Below are 15,727 nucleotides of genomic sequence, written 5' to 3'. Positions count from 1 at the left end.
AGGTATACAGTCACAATTATTAAAAATTTATTAAAAATTTCCTCTAAACTTAATTTTTTTTTTCAAGAAAAAAAGGTAAACTATTTTCAGATTCATTCCAGCTTAATAGAAGAAATTCAATTGTAATTCCCTATTGTGCCTACAGAAATCTTGTGTCATCAATGGCAGCTGTTGCCAGATTTTAGTTAGGTTTTTCCCCCCCTTTTTTTTTTAGATTTTATGTGTAGATGTGAAGTCTGAGAGCCGAAATTTTGGGAAAAAAATCAATGTCACTAGTGCACAGAAATTGGATTCGAGTGAGAAAGTCAATGGACAATGGCAAAGTTCCTCCATTGAAGACCTTATCAAAGATATCAGACTAACAGAGAAGTGAGAAAATTAGATATAAACAAGCTGAAAAATTCTTCGAAAAATCGAAATAAAGGATCATCGAGAAACATTAAAAGGGAAGAGGGGGAGGGAGGGAGGGAGGGGAGAAGAATCCTTCGACTGATCTGATGTATCACAATTGATCTATTAAATTTTATAATAAAAAATTAGCGACAAATATCGAAGCAACGTCCTTCAAATTCCTCCACCCTCCCCCAATTGATAGTTACAACAAGAAAATTTTCCCAATTCCTTAATTTTTATAATATTTAGCGGGGTGGCCCAAAAGTCAGTTAACCATTGTTAACCATAAAAAAAATATACAAATCACATTATTTTCAAATTCTTTAACGTCGTCTTTTCTAACCTTTTGGGCCACCCCGCATTTACTAATGAAATTTTGTATCCTGTATAAGCCTATACAACATTAAATTCTGTAGAGTAAATAAATGTTAATTGTGTATGGAGGGATTTATATATTGCTTTAACAGTTAAAAAAAAAATTAGCAATAAGTTGGCTAATTAAGAAAATAAATAAATAAATAAATAACAATAGAACACTGTACAAGAATGAAGGTTCTTTTTTTTTTTCCACGTCACTTCACTAATGATCATTCCATGTTTTTATTGCAATTTTCGATCCGAAATTTCAAAGTTTTCGCCTTTTGTAAAAGAAAAAAAAAATCGTACAAAAATAATAAACGAAAAGAAACAAAATTCGGTAAAATATTTTACCAAATTTTATCAAATTTCACACATTTTCATCCATTTATAACCAAGAAAGCGTGAAATCAAAGGCGAGTAATCATTATAAAAATCCTCTCGAGAAGAGGAAAAAAAAAACAAATTAATTTCTAAAACTTTTTCAATTTATTAGTAAATAATAATTTTATTTTCTCTAAGAAAAAAAAATAGGAAAAAATTAAAAAAGAAATGAAATTTCCCGATTTCTGACAATAGTTGAATCAGTTTTCCTTCCCCTTCACCCTCTATTCTAACAAGAAATTCAATTCGGGGGGATATATTAAACTTTGATTTAATATCGACCAAACAAAACGTGAAATTCACGCGATTTCCTACTGAAATTGTTTGGTATTATCAATAAATACGTAAATAAAAATCGAAATATATTAGTGAATTTCACGAAAAATTCGAATTAATTAATTATTTGACACCCTTTAACAGTGCCTTGCCTTTCTCTTTATATGTTTGGTATTCATTTGTGTATGTTTCTGTATTGTGTTTCTCAATATACAATACTTTTGTGTGTGTTTATGTTAGCTTTTTTTGTTTACAAGTGTTCCTATATTCACTTTGTTTTCTGTGTTTATTTGTGTTCCTGTATTTTTATGTTTATGTTGGGTGAGTTTGCGTGTGTTTCTAGCGTGCTTGTTCATGTGTTTGTGGTTGTGTTTGTATTTGTATGCTTATACGTGCGTGCGTGTGTGTTTGTGTTTGATAAACTACGCTTGAAAAGCTGACTTAATGTTAAAAAAAAAGAAGTTAATCGGAAGAAATTTCGCTTATTTTTCACGCAATGGCATATATTGATTTTTACAGCCATCAGAACCGGAAGCGGAAGTTATTAAGAATTTTGGCTACCGAGGAGACGTTGCGGCGTGTTCCCCCATCATACATCTTACATAGCATATTTAAGTCAGAAAAACTTTTTAAAAAAATGACTAAATTCCTTCTCGATTTACATATTTTAAACAAATATTGTTATATAATCGACTGTGACACGCAACATACACACACAAATTACAATAAAAATACTTCTATGTATGCATTTATGTTCCTTTGTATGTTTAACACGTGTATGTTCCTTTGTATGTTTAATACATGTATGTTCCTTTGTATGTTTAACACGTGTTTGTTCCTTTGTATGTTTAACACGTATATGTTTCTCTGTATGTTTAACACGTGTATGTTCATTTGTATGTTTAACACGTGTATGTTCCTTTGTATGTTTGATAAGTGTATGTTCCTTTGTATATTTGCGTGTTCTATTTCTATTCGCTTGCGTATTTACACGTGCCCTTGTGTTTCCCTTGTATATTCTTACGTGTTCTCATCAAACAAAGCTTCGAAAACTCATAAAAGACAATTTATAAACACCAGAAAACCAGACTTTTTTCCATACATTTAAATTCTTTACGTCTCATTCGCATCCACTTTACTTAACATTACACATGAATCATTTAAACACAGCTAATTATGTTACATTCTAGACTTATTTAAGCCCTCATAAATATAAACCGGAGAAGGAATTTAGACAATTGAAGAGCGAGAAAGAGATAGAGATTTTGAATATTTAGAAACCTCACATCACCTATATAAATTATTTATAAAAAAATATTTTGAAAATCTAAAGTGGAAAGGGAAGAGCAACAACGATCCTTTTGCATTTTTAAAACTTTCTCCTAACCCACCCCCCCCTCGTCGGAAGCCATTCTCGATGCTTAACTTTTAAATAATCTAATTTATCTTTAAAGTCGATCGCAGGAGCAGATTTAAGAGGCAGCGAGTGCAGAGGAGACCGCAGGAACCGCAAATCATTCACACCAACTGCTAATAAACCTTTACGCCGGCAAAATTAACAACCCCCCTCCACCTTTTTCACGGTTGCTATGGAAACGTCGGGAAGAGAATTTAATCCGCGAACAAGGTCATCTCTTAAACCTTAATTTTCCAGACGTAAAAAGTCAGTCGGGAGGTGGGAATTCTTCTTCTAATTGAGAAAACTTTTATCACCCCCATCAACTCTTAAGAGAAGTTTTAAAAGAATTCCAATTTCGTATAAGAGTAGCTGCTTGTCGACTGTTTTTAAACTACCAAAACGTCGAGTAAATGAAGTGCTTTTTCTTCTTTTTCCTACAAACAGTTGAAGTTTGCTCCCATCTGTTTGTCTGTCTGTTACTTAGAAATGTTAAAGAGGATGTATTGTAAATACGCTATGAATCTTTCTCTCCATTTTTTTAACCTATTTTCTTGTATTTGGAATTTAAAAAATTCCATCGAAATTGATCCGCTAAAAAGAAAAAAAGTCAATAAATAGCAAAATTGATATTTTTCAAACTTATTGACACTTTACAAACACTTACTATTTTGACGTTTGATATTTATTGGCTTTTGCTATTTTTTTTTTTTTTGACACTTTTACACAGTTCCTGTTTATTGACATTTTGGCTATTTTCGACATTATCAAACGGTTCCTTTTTTATTGATTTCTTCGTTTTCTTTCCTTTCTATATTTGGCATTTAATCACGTGGTACCAAAGATTTATACCACATTTCGGCTATTTATAACACTTTCTTTTGGGTCATACACACACGAGAAAACTCGCTACTTAATTTGCATAAAAGATACTTCTGTAATTCCTTATTATCTTTTGAAATTTCTGTTATTCTTTGCTATTTTATTCGGTTTTAAAATGGCATAAAAGTCTTAATTTACTATTAAGAAAAACTCTCCTTCTGTAATTTAATGTAAGGAGCACGTTGAAAAACAATGGAGAGAACAAAGAAAATAAACAAGTTACAACGAAAAAATTCAGTAAAAAAATTGACTTTTTTTTTCTCCAAAGAATAAAAAAAATATATATATATAACAGGTTTCATAACAATAATAAATAAATTTATAAGAGTGTCGAACTTTCTAAAAATAGCAGGAAGAAGAATGAAATCAAATTGTTCCAGATAATCCACTAAAAAAAAAAAAACAAGTAAAACAAACGAAAGGTTTTAAACACAAAATCTCATTAAATTCACCTTCCAAATTTAAATTAAAAGTATATTTTTATAAGGAAAATAATAAATTCTATTGATTATTTTTAAAAGAAACGTCGTAGAATATAAACACACATGAAGTCATCTGAGAATCACCATTAAGTTTGATAAGAGTTGATATTTATAAACCCGTTTTTATCGTGTGAACATCTCCTTACTCACTTTACATCCCTAATCATAGGTCCTATATACGCTTCTTTCTACGATAATTATATTAAAAAAGTTCTAAAATTATGCTAAGGTCTTCGTTAAGTAATGAATCATAAGGTTATAAATGTGATGGGGTTGCAAAAACTCACGTGATTATCATTTCTTTTCGTATTATTTATCGTCATCGAGAGGCATCTACACGCTACTAGATGAATAATTATGTAAATCTATTTACATAAATCTAAAATTATGCTAAGGGTTTTATGCTGCACACTTAAATGTAAGCGTAAAAGGGGAGGTTATAAAAAGTCACGTGGGAAGAGTGTCTTTGTACAGTACGTATATTTACCGTCGTGAAGAAAGCATGTTAGTGGATGATTTTAATGCGATTTAATACTAAATTAATGATAATTAACAAGCTTAAAGTGTAATTTTAGCATAGAAAATGCGAGAGAAAGTTTTAAAGATAAATGTACTGTACTTCTCCTCCTCCTCCTCTGCATCATCTTGCTCTTCCTCTTCTTTATTGTAAAATATATATTTTAGATGTTTAGAAATTCTTTTAGTGATGTTCGAAATTATTTTTTTAACCTTTAAATTTCTCAAAAATATGAAACAAAAAAAAATAAACTAAAATAGAAAAAATAACTTCTTAAATTTTCATAAAGAGAAATGCGTGAAAGTTTATGAATTTGTGAGAAAGGTTTTAGAGAAAAATTTTTTAAAACGTTTTCATTTCCTGTAAAATTCCAATTTCAAATCCGTTATAATATTTCCTTTTCTTTATTTTATATTTATCATATATTTATCACTTGATGATGACGGTTATTATATGCATAAATAAATTTAATTATTTACATCCGATAAAGTCCACCTCCCAACAACGGACACTTCTAAGTAACGGTATTTGTTTATAATTTTTTGTGTTTTTTTTTAAAGTTGTAAATGGTCATTTTTTTAAATATTAATTTCACAAATTTTGTTACAAATTTCACTAATTTCACTTCGAATTTCACTAAATTCCGTTTAAAACTTCACTAAACTTCTTTACTTTTATCAAATTTCACTAGACTTTTCCGATACTTCATTCGAGGTCTAGCGAATGAAATCTCATATTTCATTAATTCCGCTTGAAATTTCACTATTTTCGTTTCAAAATTTCATTAATTCTTCTCCAAATTTCATTAATTCTTCACCAAATTTCATCAATTCCGTTCCACACTTCACAGATTCCGTCTCAAATTTCACTAAACCCTTTTATAATTCTATACACAGCAGAACACAATCCCTCTTTTACGAATTTCACAAAATTTCATTAATTTTAATGTCTTTAACTTTCTTTAAAATATATTTTTAAATACATTAAAAAATAATTTAATATAAAAAATTAGCATCTAAATCCGCAAAGAAAATAAATAAATGACCAGTTTTAAACGCATCATAGTCCGAAAAAAACGCAAAAAAATATAAAAATACAATTACTTTTATTAAAAAAAATTAAAAAAAGACATTCGAGACGAGTGTAAAATTTTAATTATAAATAAATTTACCATAAAAATCTAATTAATTTTTCACAACTTGTAAATTTTACATAAGCGAATTTAACTAACAACCACCGAAAAAAAAAAATTAAATATCGTTATTATTTAGTTAAAAAATATATTTTTACGCAAGTTTAAACGTTATTTTATATAAAAATTTATATAAAAAAAATATACTTTATTATATATGAGCGAATAAATATTTTTGAACTTGTTTACATCAAGAGGAAACGTGCCTACATATACATATTTAGACACGTTCTTCCTCATTGTTTATCTATTATATTATATAAAACATATATATATATATATATATATATATAATACAGTAAACTTTTTAAATATTCATATAGAAATTATATAAATAAGCATTATTAAATATTTAAAACAGTGGAAAACAGTGAAAAAGGTGTGTTTATATGAATACATATGTATATATTGTCACGTTCCTCATTCGCTTTTATACATTATTTTACATGAAAAAATATATATGTGAGAAGAAAATATTATTAAATATTCATTGAAAAACAAGAATATTTAATAATATTTTATATAAAACAGTGCGAAAGAGTGAGGAAGAACGTATCTACTTACACACGTCGACACGTTCCTTCCTCATTGTTTCTACACTATTTTATACTTTTTCATGTGTATAAAACTAAAAATAATCATTACGTATTCAACCGAAACGGGAATATTTAATAATATTTACCTTAAGGCCTTCTAGGGCCCGTAAACATAGAAGATTGGGGAGGGGTCTCATTACACACAATGTTTAATTGTGGTTATAGAATTATTTGTAAATTATATACAACTGCAACGATAAAATTGAGGCACATAAAAAGGACCCTAAGTACGTGCCTAGTGAACTCAGTTTACATAAAACAGTAAGAAACAGTGAAGAAGAACTGCATGTATACATAGAGACACATTCCTCCTCATTGCTTCTACACTGTTTTATATACAAAAAAAAAATAATAATAATATAAAACAGAAATATTATTAGATATTCCTTTTCTGGATGAATATCTAATAATGTTTTTCCGCAAAGGGATTTTTTTAAAGTTGATTATTGATCGCAGCTGTTACTGTTCTATGCAGTAACCACGATACGAGTTTGTAAAGTAACTGAAAATTATATGAAAAGTGATTTAGTTTTGGAGAGATGTTTATGAAACGGATCAAGTTTTAAATTGGCTTAAAATCTTGAACAGAATGAAAGGAAATATAAGTTTGCCTTTCCAATCGATCAAAACAGGATTAAAATTTTGATTAGATATTAAATGGATTTAAACATACTGAAATCAAAGTGGATTTAAGATTTAAAAAAGAAAAAAGCATTTATTTTACGTTCTTTTAAATATTTCTATAATGATATTACATATATGTATATACGAGTCAAACCTGTAAACGACGGACACTGACGAAAACATTTTTAAAAAATGGCCGTTGTTTACAGGTTATTTTGCACGAATTTTAAGAAAAATGGTTGCCATTTAGAGGTGAAGGTTCGACTATGTACATAAATGTGATTTATGCTTTTAAATATAAGAGAATTTTATTGAATTTTTCCATTTTTGCTACGAAATATTTAAAATTCCGTTTTCAATTTCTTTAACGTTCAAAGAATTCAAAAATCAAATATTTAAAACATATTACATAATTCTTTTAATATTTTTAGCGCTTTTAAAAAGGTTTATACGACACTGTGGCCATTTTCAAGTGTCCAAAACAAAATACAAATACAACATAAACATTGTAACAAATTGTAAATGCTAATAACGATTAAAATCGTCATTAAGTCCGACCCTACTGGAGATAAGTACAACCCCCATTATCTCCCCATTCCGTCGATCTTTAACCACCAAAATTTAACAGCATCCATCCCTCTGATATAGAAACCACCCTGCAAAATTTCAGAAATATTCGTCAAATAATACAGGAGTTATTAAGCTTCAAACTGGGTGAACAAAATCGTGCCCCCCCTCCGCACATCCATACGTATAGAAAAAACCCCGAAATTTTCAAAGAAAACATCAATTTTTTTAAAGCATTCATTTCTTCTAAAATATTTAATTTTTTAGAAGAAAAAATAAATGGAAAAAAATATAATAATAATAATTTTTTGAAGCAGATAACGATCGTTTATATCCGCTTTAATTTAAAAAAAAATTAAATATATAATTCTAAAAACATTTAAAAAAAGATACATAAATTCAACAATAAATATCTAATTAACCCATTTATTAATAATGTATAAAATTTATTTATTTATTAAAGTTATTAAAGCTTTAAAGATAAAAATGAGGAAGGAGAAAGCGAGAGAAAGAGAGGAGGAGGAGGGGAGGGAACGAGAAGGCTTTTCAATTAACCACTTCAAAAATCACTAGCAACGAACGAATCGAGATGANGCCGTTATTTTAAATATTTCTATAATGATATTACATATATGTATATACGAGTCAAACCTGTAAACGACGGACACTGACGAAAACATTTTTAAAAAATGGCCGTTGTTTACAGGTTATTTTGCACGAATTTTAAGAAAAATGGTTGCCATTTAGAGGTGAAGGTAAGACTATGTACATAAATGTGATTTATGCTTTTAAATATAAGAGAATTTTATTGAATTTTTCCATTTTTGCTACGAAATATTTAAAATTCCGTTTTCAATTTCTTTAACGTTCAAAGAATTCAAAAATCAAATATTTAAAACATATTACATAATTCTTTTAATATTTTTAGCGCTTTTAAAAAGGTTTATACGACACTGTGGCCATTTTCAAGTGTCCAAAACAAAATACAAATACAACATAAACATTGTAACAAATTGTAAATGCTAATAACGATTAAAATCGTCATTAAGTCCGACCCTACTGGAGATAAGTACAACCCCCATTATCTCCCCATTCCGTCGATCTTTAACCACCAAAATTTAACAGCATCCATCCCTCTGATATAGAAACCACCCTGCAAAATTTCAGAAATATTCGTCAAATAATACAGGAGTTATTAAGCTTCAAACTGGGTGAACAAAATCGTGCCCCCCCCTCCGCACATCCATACGTATAGAAAAAACCCCGAAATTTTCAAAGAAAACATCAATTTTTTTAAAGCATTCATTTCTTCTAAAATATTTAATTTTTTAGAAGAAAAAATAAATGGAAAAAAATATAATAATAATAATTTTTTGAAGCAGATAACGATCGTTTATATCCGCTTTAATTTAAAAAAAAATTAAATATATAATTCTAAAAACATTTAAAAAAAGATACATAAATTCAACAATAAATATCTAATTAACCCATTTATTAATAATGTATAAAATTTATTTATTTATTAAAGTTATTAAAGCTTTAAAGATAAAAATGAGGAAGGAGAAAGCGAGAGAAAGAGAGGAGGAGGAGGGGAGGGAAAGAGAAGGCTTTTCAATTAACCACTTCAAAAATCACTAGCAACGAACGAATCGAGATGAACATTAAAACATTTTCTTGCAGCTTTCTTAATCATATGCTCCTTTAAAAGCCTAAATTACATTTAATTGTTGGCAAGTGCGGCTGAATAACATTAAGCTTGATCCCCAGCTATTTTGCTTTAATGGGCTATGCGGTTTGTCAACTCGACAAGGGAATTGAATAAATGGACTAGTCTAGTACGCGTTAATCCAATTTGGATTGTTACTACAACCCCCCTCGTTTAAAAAAAGAAAAAAAAAATACGAGCGATAAAAAGAAAACAAAATCAAATTTCCTAGAAAAATACTTGAGATTAAGTTTTTACTCGATTAAATCAACGATAATTTTCGTACTTAGTTGGATGTTCATTTGTTAATTTTGTTTTCTTTCCTCTATTCTATCTTTCTGAGTAAATGGAATTGATGTTAAGTCGTTTCACACGATGCGATTTTCTTCTTTCAACTTGCGACGTTCGATAATTATCGAATAGAAATTGATGATAACGAATTTTTGTCCATTTCGACAGTCGATAACTTCTCGAATACGTTACAGACGGATCATGTGACTTCGTGTAATCGATTCTAATTGGCTAATTTAAATTTTCATTGATTAAATTTAAATTTTTTAACCTAGCAGAGTAAGTTAAACCCGACTAAAAGTTTTTGAATTTAAAAGTAACTTAAATTTTTAATATAAAAACCGTATTTTATNTATATATATATATATATATTATATATAATTTAATTAATCTATATTATTTTTATTCTTAATTGAAATATTTTCTGCATTATTATTTCACAATCGGGTGACGGTTTCATTGATTTATTAATGCTGACGTATCCATTGACGGATGAGTTGAAATTTAATTTTTGAGATATTTTCCATTTGTTTAATATGAAATTTTCGATCTTAAACAATTATTTATAAATTTAATTTCTATTAAAAATGAATTTCAGAATTTTCATAAATATATAGAAATTATGATTCTTCTTATAAATTGTTTTATTGGAAATTTTATTTAAATATAATTAAAATTTTCCTATAAATATAATGCTTAAACCATATTTTCGTATGGCATAATTAGTTTTTAAGCGTGTTTAAATAAGGCAGTAACGAATTTCAGTTTGAAATGAATTTTTTTTTTAGAATTTCATATATGAAAAATTTTGACTTACCTTGATTATCAATGCTGAAAATACCAATTCCATCACCATCCCGTATAGAATAGGTAATTTGGCTATCTATCCCCGGGCCATCGTCGTCGTGTGCAGACACTCTCATTACAAAAGTTCCTTCAGGTTGATTCTCTCTTACCATGCCTAATGCCACAAAATCAGAAAATTTGGGCGCGTGAAGATTTTCATTCACGTCTTCAACCTCGATCAACAGAGAAGTAACACTAAAAAGCACGGGTTCACCATTATCTTCTGCCCTAACTGTGATATTATAGAGTTGTTTGGATTCAAAATCCAATGGTCGAGCCAATCTGACGACACCCATTTCGGAATCGATTTTGAAATCATCCATTTCTCCAGATATTTCGTAATGAATAATTCCACCTTTTCCAGCATCGGGATCTTCAGCTGATAAAATCATAACAACGGAACCAACGGGAAGATCTTCGCGCACTTTCGTCCAAAATTGATTTTGACCAAAAAATGGAGGATTATCATTAATATCTAAGATGCGGATATTGATTATAGCTGTTGAAGAAAGTGGTTGAATGGGCGAAGAATCGGTTACACGTACTTTCAATTTATAAAAATCTGTCCTCTCTCTATCCAGTGCTGCATTTACTGTTAATACACCGCTAATGGGATCAATATGGAAGTCTGATGTGTCCGTATCCAGTTTGAAGGTAAATTCAGCATTCTTGCCAGTATCATCATCAGTAGCCCTCAATTTAACGACACTCGTTCCGTTCTCCACGTTTTCGGATATCACAAAACTGTAGTCGTCCTTTTCAAATTTTGGAGGATTATCATTGACATCAAGCAAACTCACTACTAAAGTTCTTGAAGAATGTTTCTGCGGTTGCCCCAAATCGAAAGCTGTGATGTTCAACACATATTTTGAAGTTCTTTCTCTGTCTAGAGGACGTAACACTCGAAGATGGCCGTCGTGCATATCCATTTTGAAACAACTATCTTCGTTGCCACTAGAAATCACATAGACGACACGCCCATTAAAACCTCGATCTCTGTCGTGAGCCTGTAGAGTTATGAGACGAGATTTCACTGGCACGCTTTCGTTGACGGAGATTTTTGGGGGAACGAACGATAAGAACTCTGGAGAGTAACGATTTTCAGCAAATCGCGTTGGTGTAGGAGCTGTTACGTCTTCTACACCACCGCGATTGTTCAGTTCTCCTAATCGTATCTGTTCCTTTAATTTTTCGGTTATACCAGCATCTTTACACTCCACCAAAGCGGCTCTATCCAGGGAATTTTTGCTTCCACTTATTATCGTAATGGGAATGGTCATGAGATCTGCAAAATGTTTTCCATCCGTAGCAGATAGATTTAACACTTTCTCACGCAGCTGCCTCTGTCTCAAATCGCACACGAGACTAATAACACCCGACATTGAATCCAACCTGAAGCATGGATCATCGTTAGAAGGCAACNTCATTAAAACATGCTTCAATGAATATTATATAATATATATATTTTTTTCTTTTATGTTATTATATTTAAGCATTTAATGAGGAAAGATAAAGGGAGAATATTATATTCTTTCATGAATATCAAAATGAAATTCAATCAAGAAAATAGCTAGTTAATTATTTATAGTTAAGAATGTTTAATGAAGGCATTCAATTACATGAAATTAAATATTTGCTTTATACTAATTGGTTAAAGCTTTTCATGAAACAATCAAATAACCCAAGAAGTTTTCAGTATAAAAATATATTGATTAATAACTATACTGTACTTTAGGTGAGGTTCTATGAGAGATGTCACTTTTCTGTCATTGTGGCATTAATTGAATTTAATTAAGTTAATTAAAAATTATTTCCCTGAAACTCACCATCAAATTTTGATTAAAATTAAGAAAATTTTTATCACCTTTACATATCAGTATAGCCTATATATATATACTTTAGTTTAGATTTAAATGAGAAAATAAAAATCCAGTTACAGGAAGGAAGTTTCTCACGCAGCTGCCTCTGTCTCAAATCGCACACGAGACTAATAACACCCGACATTGAATCCAACCTGAAGCATGGATCATCGTTAGAAGGCAACATTCGATAAGTCACAATGCTGCCAGCATCAAAATCGATAGCGGATAAAGTAAATACTTCAGTCCCAACGGGGGCTTTGCTATTTACGTAACCTTTACATTCCACCTTCTCAAACAACGGTCTGTGATCATTAATATCCTTCAAGCGAACCTTCAGAGACATTTCTTCTTGCCTGCTGAAAGGTTTACCCCAATCAGACACGCGTATTTTTAATAGGTATTCCCTTTTCATGGTTTCAAAATCGAGAATTTCAGTAGTACGCACCTCTCCACTAAATGGGTGTATAGAAAATGGTACAGGGCTTAAATTAGCTAAACTGTAAGAAACAAAACCGTTCTCTCCTAAATCAGGATCAACCGCTTTCGCTACATAAACTATGGTTCCTATGGGTCTATTTTCGTCGAAGTAAACAGTTTCATTGGTAGAATTAAAGGAAGGATTGTTATCGTTAGCGTCCAAGATCTGAATGTTAACTATCGTGGTTCCTTTACGTCGTAATCCTCGTACACCACGGTCTACAGCACTAACCGTTAATGAATAATAGGCTTTACTTTCTCTGTCTAATTGTTTAGAAGTGGTCATTAATCCGGTTCGAGCATTGATGCTGAAAGCTGCTTCCTCGTTTCCGTTTTCGATGTTGTAAATAATATCCGCATCTTGCCGGTTGGATAAGTTTGCTTTCACTAAAACTATTGGAGTATTTATCGGTGCCACTTCTTCTACCTCTACCTACAAAAGTTATTTCATTATTTTCTTTCATTATATCTAATTTTATAAATAAATACTTTTTCTATAAAGAAAAAAAACAAAAACAAAATGGCGAATCTCTTCACAGTTTTTAACGTGCTTTATTAATCATTTTCGCTGTTTATTTTAAAAATAAAATAAAATATTTTAGTTTATATTTATCATATATTTATCACTTGATGATGACGGTTATTATATGCATAAATAAATTTAATTATTTACATCCGATAAAGTCCACCTCCCAACNTGATACAGATTTACACATGCTTAAATAAGAGTTTTTCTATCATTTTAGAGTAAATAAAGGCATATTTTCACGTGTATCGTTATTTGGTAGAAGGGAAAGACTTGTTATATGTTACAACTACAGGTCAAATATACAAGTTAAGTAATGTTTAAGTGCCAGCAGTAATTAGAGGAGAGATCAAGGCTGGATCTAGTTAATGTTATATTGTAATTAAAATAAAATATTTTATGTAAAAATTAATAAACTTACCTCATAGTCACTTTGCTCAAAAACAGGAGGTTTCTCTTTATAATCAGACAATCGAACTTTAATATTTTGTGTTATGGATTTCGGAGGGGAACCACGATCAGTCGCTCTCAACGTCAATGAAAATTCTTGTTGAGAATCCAGATTTCTTTCTGCAATAATATTATATTCGTAAGGTTTACTTCCATCACTTATCCTGAAATGATTATCAGGATCTCCGTCGATGATCTCTAGTTTATCAATCTGTCCGTGAACACCACGATCCTTATCGATAACCTTGACAATTGCATAAATGTCTGCATTGCTATGACCTAAAATACTAGGAAAATGCCTAACGAGTATCTCAGGACTGTAAACGTTCACTGGAAGTACTTTAATTTTCACAGTTGCCGAACTAGCTTTGATGTCACCAGCTCGAAATTTGGGTGCTCGATCTTGAGCCAGAACTGTTAAGACGTGAGAAGATTCCTTTTGATAATCGAGAGGTCTAGTTAAGGTTCTAACTTATATCAATGTTTATAGTAATTTTTAGTGATAATAAAAGTAGAAAATTGTGCATAAAGTTTAAAATGTAGGCAGTTCATTGTTAAATTTAGCATAAAATTAGCATTAAAATTCTTTAAACAATTGTTTTAATTTTAAACCGTTTTAAAACCCATTTTATTTAAAATTTAAACCGGTATTTAACTGATTTTTTTTTATTTTTGAAATTTTAAACCGTTTAGAAACGTTAAAATCGATTAATTTACATAAAAATTCTTGTATCTTTCAAATCGTTCATCCGATAAATTACGCAAAGAACCGCCTATATTCATTTTTATCATTTTTCCATTAATTCTAACGTCGTTTAAAATTATTTTTTGTAAAAATGCTTCGAATCCATATAAAAATAACAATTTTACTATATAAAAAAAACATTAACTTATATATATATATATATATATAGAAAAATTGAGATGATTTCTCTCTCATGTTCATATTCTATAGATTATATATTAACCCTTAGAATAGGAACACATTCTATGGGTTAATATATAACCCATAGAATATGAAAACGAGAATGAGCTTCCTTGTTCCTTTTATCTAAATTAGACAGACGCTACGTTTGTATGCGCTTTCCACCTTTATAAACATATTTCACCATTTCGGGGGGTATGACCAGACTTTTGACTGTTCGTCTCTTCGGGATTCTTCGCTTCCGGGGGATCTCGACGCCGCCTTCGTCCGGGCCCTTGGCACTTTCGTCTTTCGTAGTCGCTCCTTCGAGTTGGCTATGCTGCAGGCACAGTCTGCGTCCACGGTGCTTTCGAAATTGCTCGTGGGATTTGTTCGCCCAGGCCCGCCGTAAGCGGGCGTGCAAGGCGTGCACCGCACGCGGGCGGCACGTCCAGGGGGCGGCAAAGAGCCTTTCTGGCAAGCTCAGCGTAGGTAGTCGTAGTTAAACAGGGGGCGGCATAATCGGTATTGCACACGGGCGTTCAAACAGCTGGCGGTGCCCCTGTCTCCGCAGATATAACAAACAGAGAAATAAATAACACAAAATAAATTGTAGCTATGCATTGATTCCGCGCGACACGTCCGAGCATTTAAGCCGAACAATGGTGTGAAGAAAGTGAGTGATCAAGAGCTGCGTGGCGCTCAAACAAAAGACGAATCGACGAGATTTGAAAATCGCGTAAGTACTGTACTGTATTACTGTATTTGAAAAAAAATGTTTTTTTTTGTATATATTTCTTTATTTATATATTTGTTGTTTATTTTTATTTGAAAGGAATGTTGTTTTATTATTTATATGTTGTTTATTTATAATATTTAAAAAATTTGTCATTTATTTGTTTATTGTACAAGTCGACCCCCCCTATAACACTGTTGATTATTCTGTTTTATATAAATTCCATGTTGTACAAGTCTCTTAGATTTTACAAATACATGAGCC

At 30.6% G+C, this 15,727-nt stretch overlaps 1 protein-coding gene across 1 annotated transcript in view; it reads right to left on the bottom strand.

Moving 5' to 3' along the window:
- LOC111619153 (fat-like cadherin-related tumor suppressor homolog) overlaps window positions 1–14,294 on the bottom strand; it is a gene marked incomplete at its 5' end in the record, with an annotated part of 165,933 nt that extends 151,639 nt beyond the window's left edge. Inside the window, 3 exons of the mRNA XM_023360827.1 lie at window positions 10,480–11,883; window positions 12,506–13,280; window positions 13,795–14,294. Coding sequence (XP_023216595.1) covers window positions 10,480–11,883; window positions 12,506–13,280; window positions 13,795–14,294 — 2,679 coding nt within the window. The remainder of the gene's footprint in view (window positions 1–10,479; window positions 11,884–12,505; window positions 13,281–13,794) is intronic.
- Between the last annotated feature and the right edge of the window lie 1,433 nt (window positions 14,295–15,727).

This window comes from Centruroides sculpturatus, unplaced genomic scaffold, assembly GCF_000671375.1.
Source record: "Centruroides sculpturatus isolate CEXI.00-Female unplaced genomic scaffold, Cexi_2.0 scaffold79, whole genome shotgun sequence".
In the NCBI taxonomy this organism is placed as follows: Eukaryota; Metazoa; Arthropoda; class Arachnida; order Scorpiones; family Buthidae; genus Centruroides; species Centruroides sculpturatus.
This window is presented reverse-complemented; position numbering and strand designations above follow the sequence as displayed.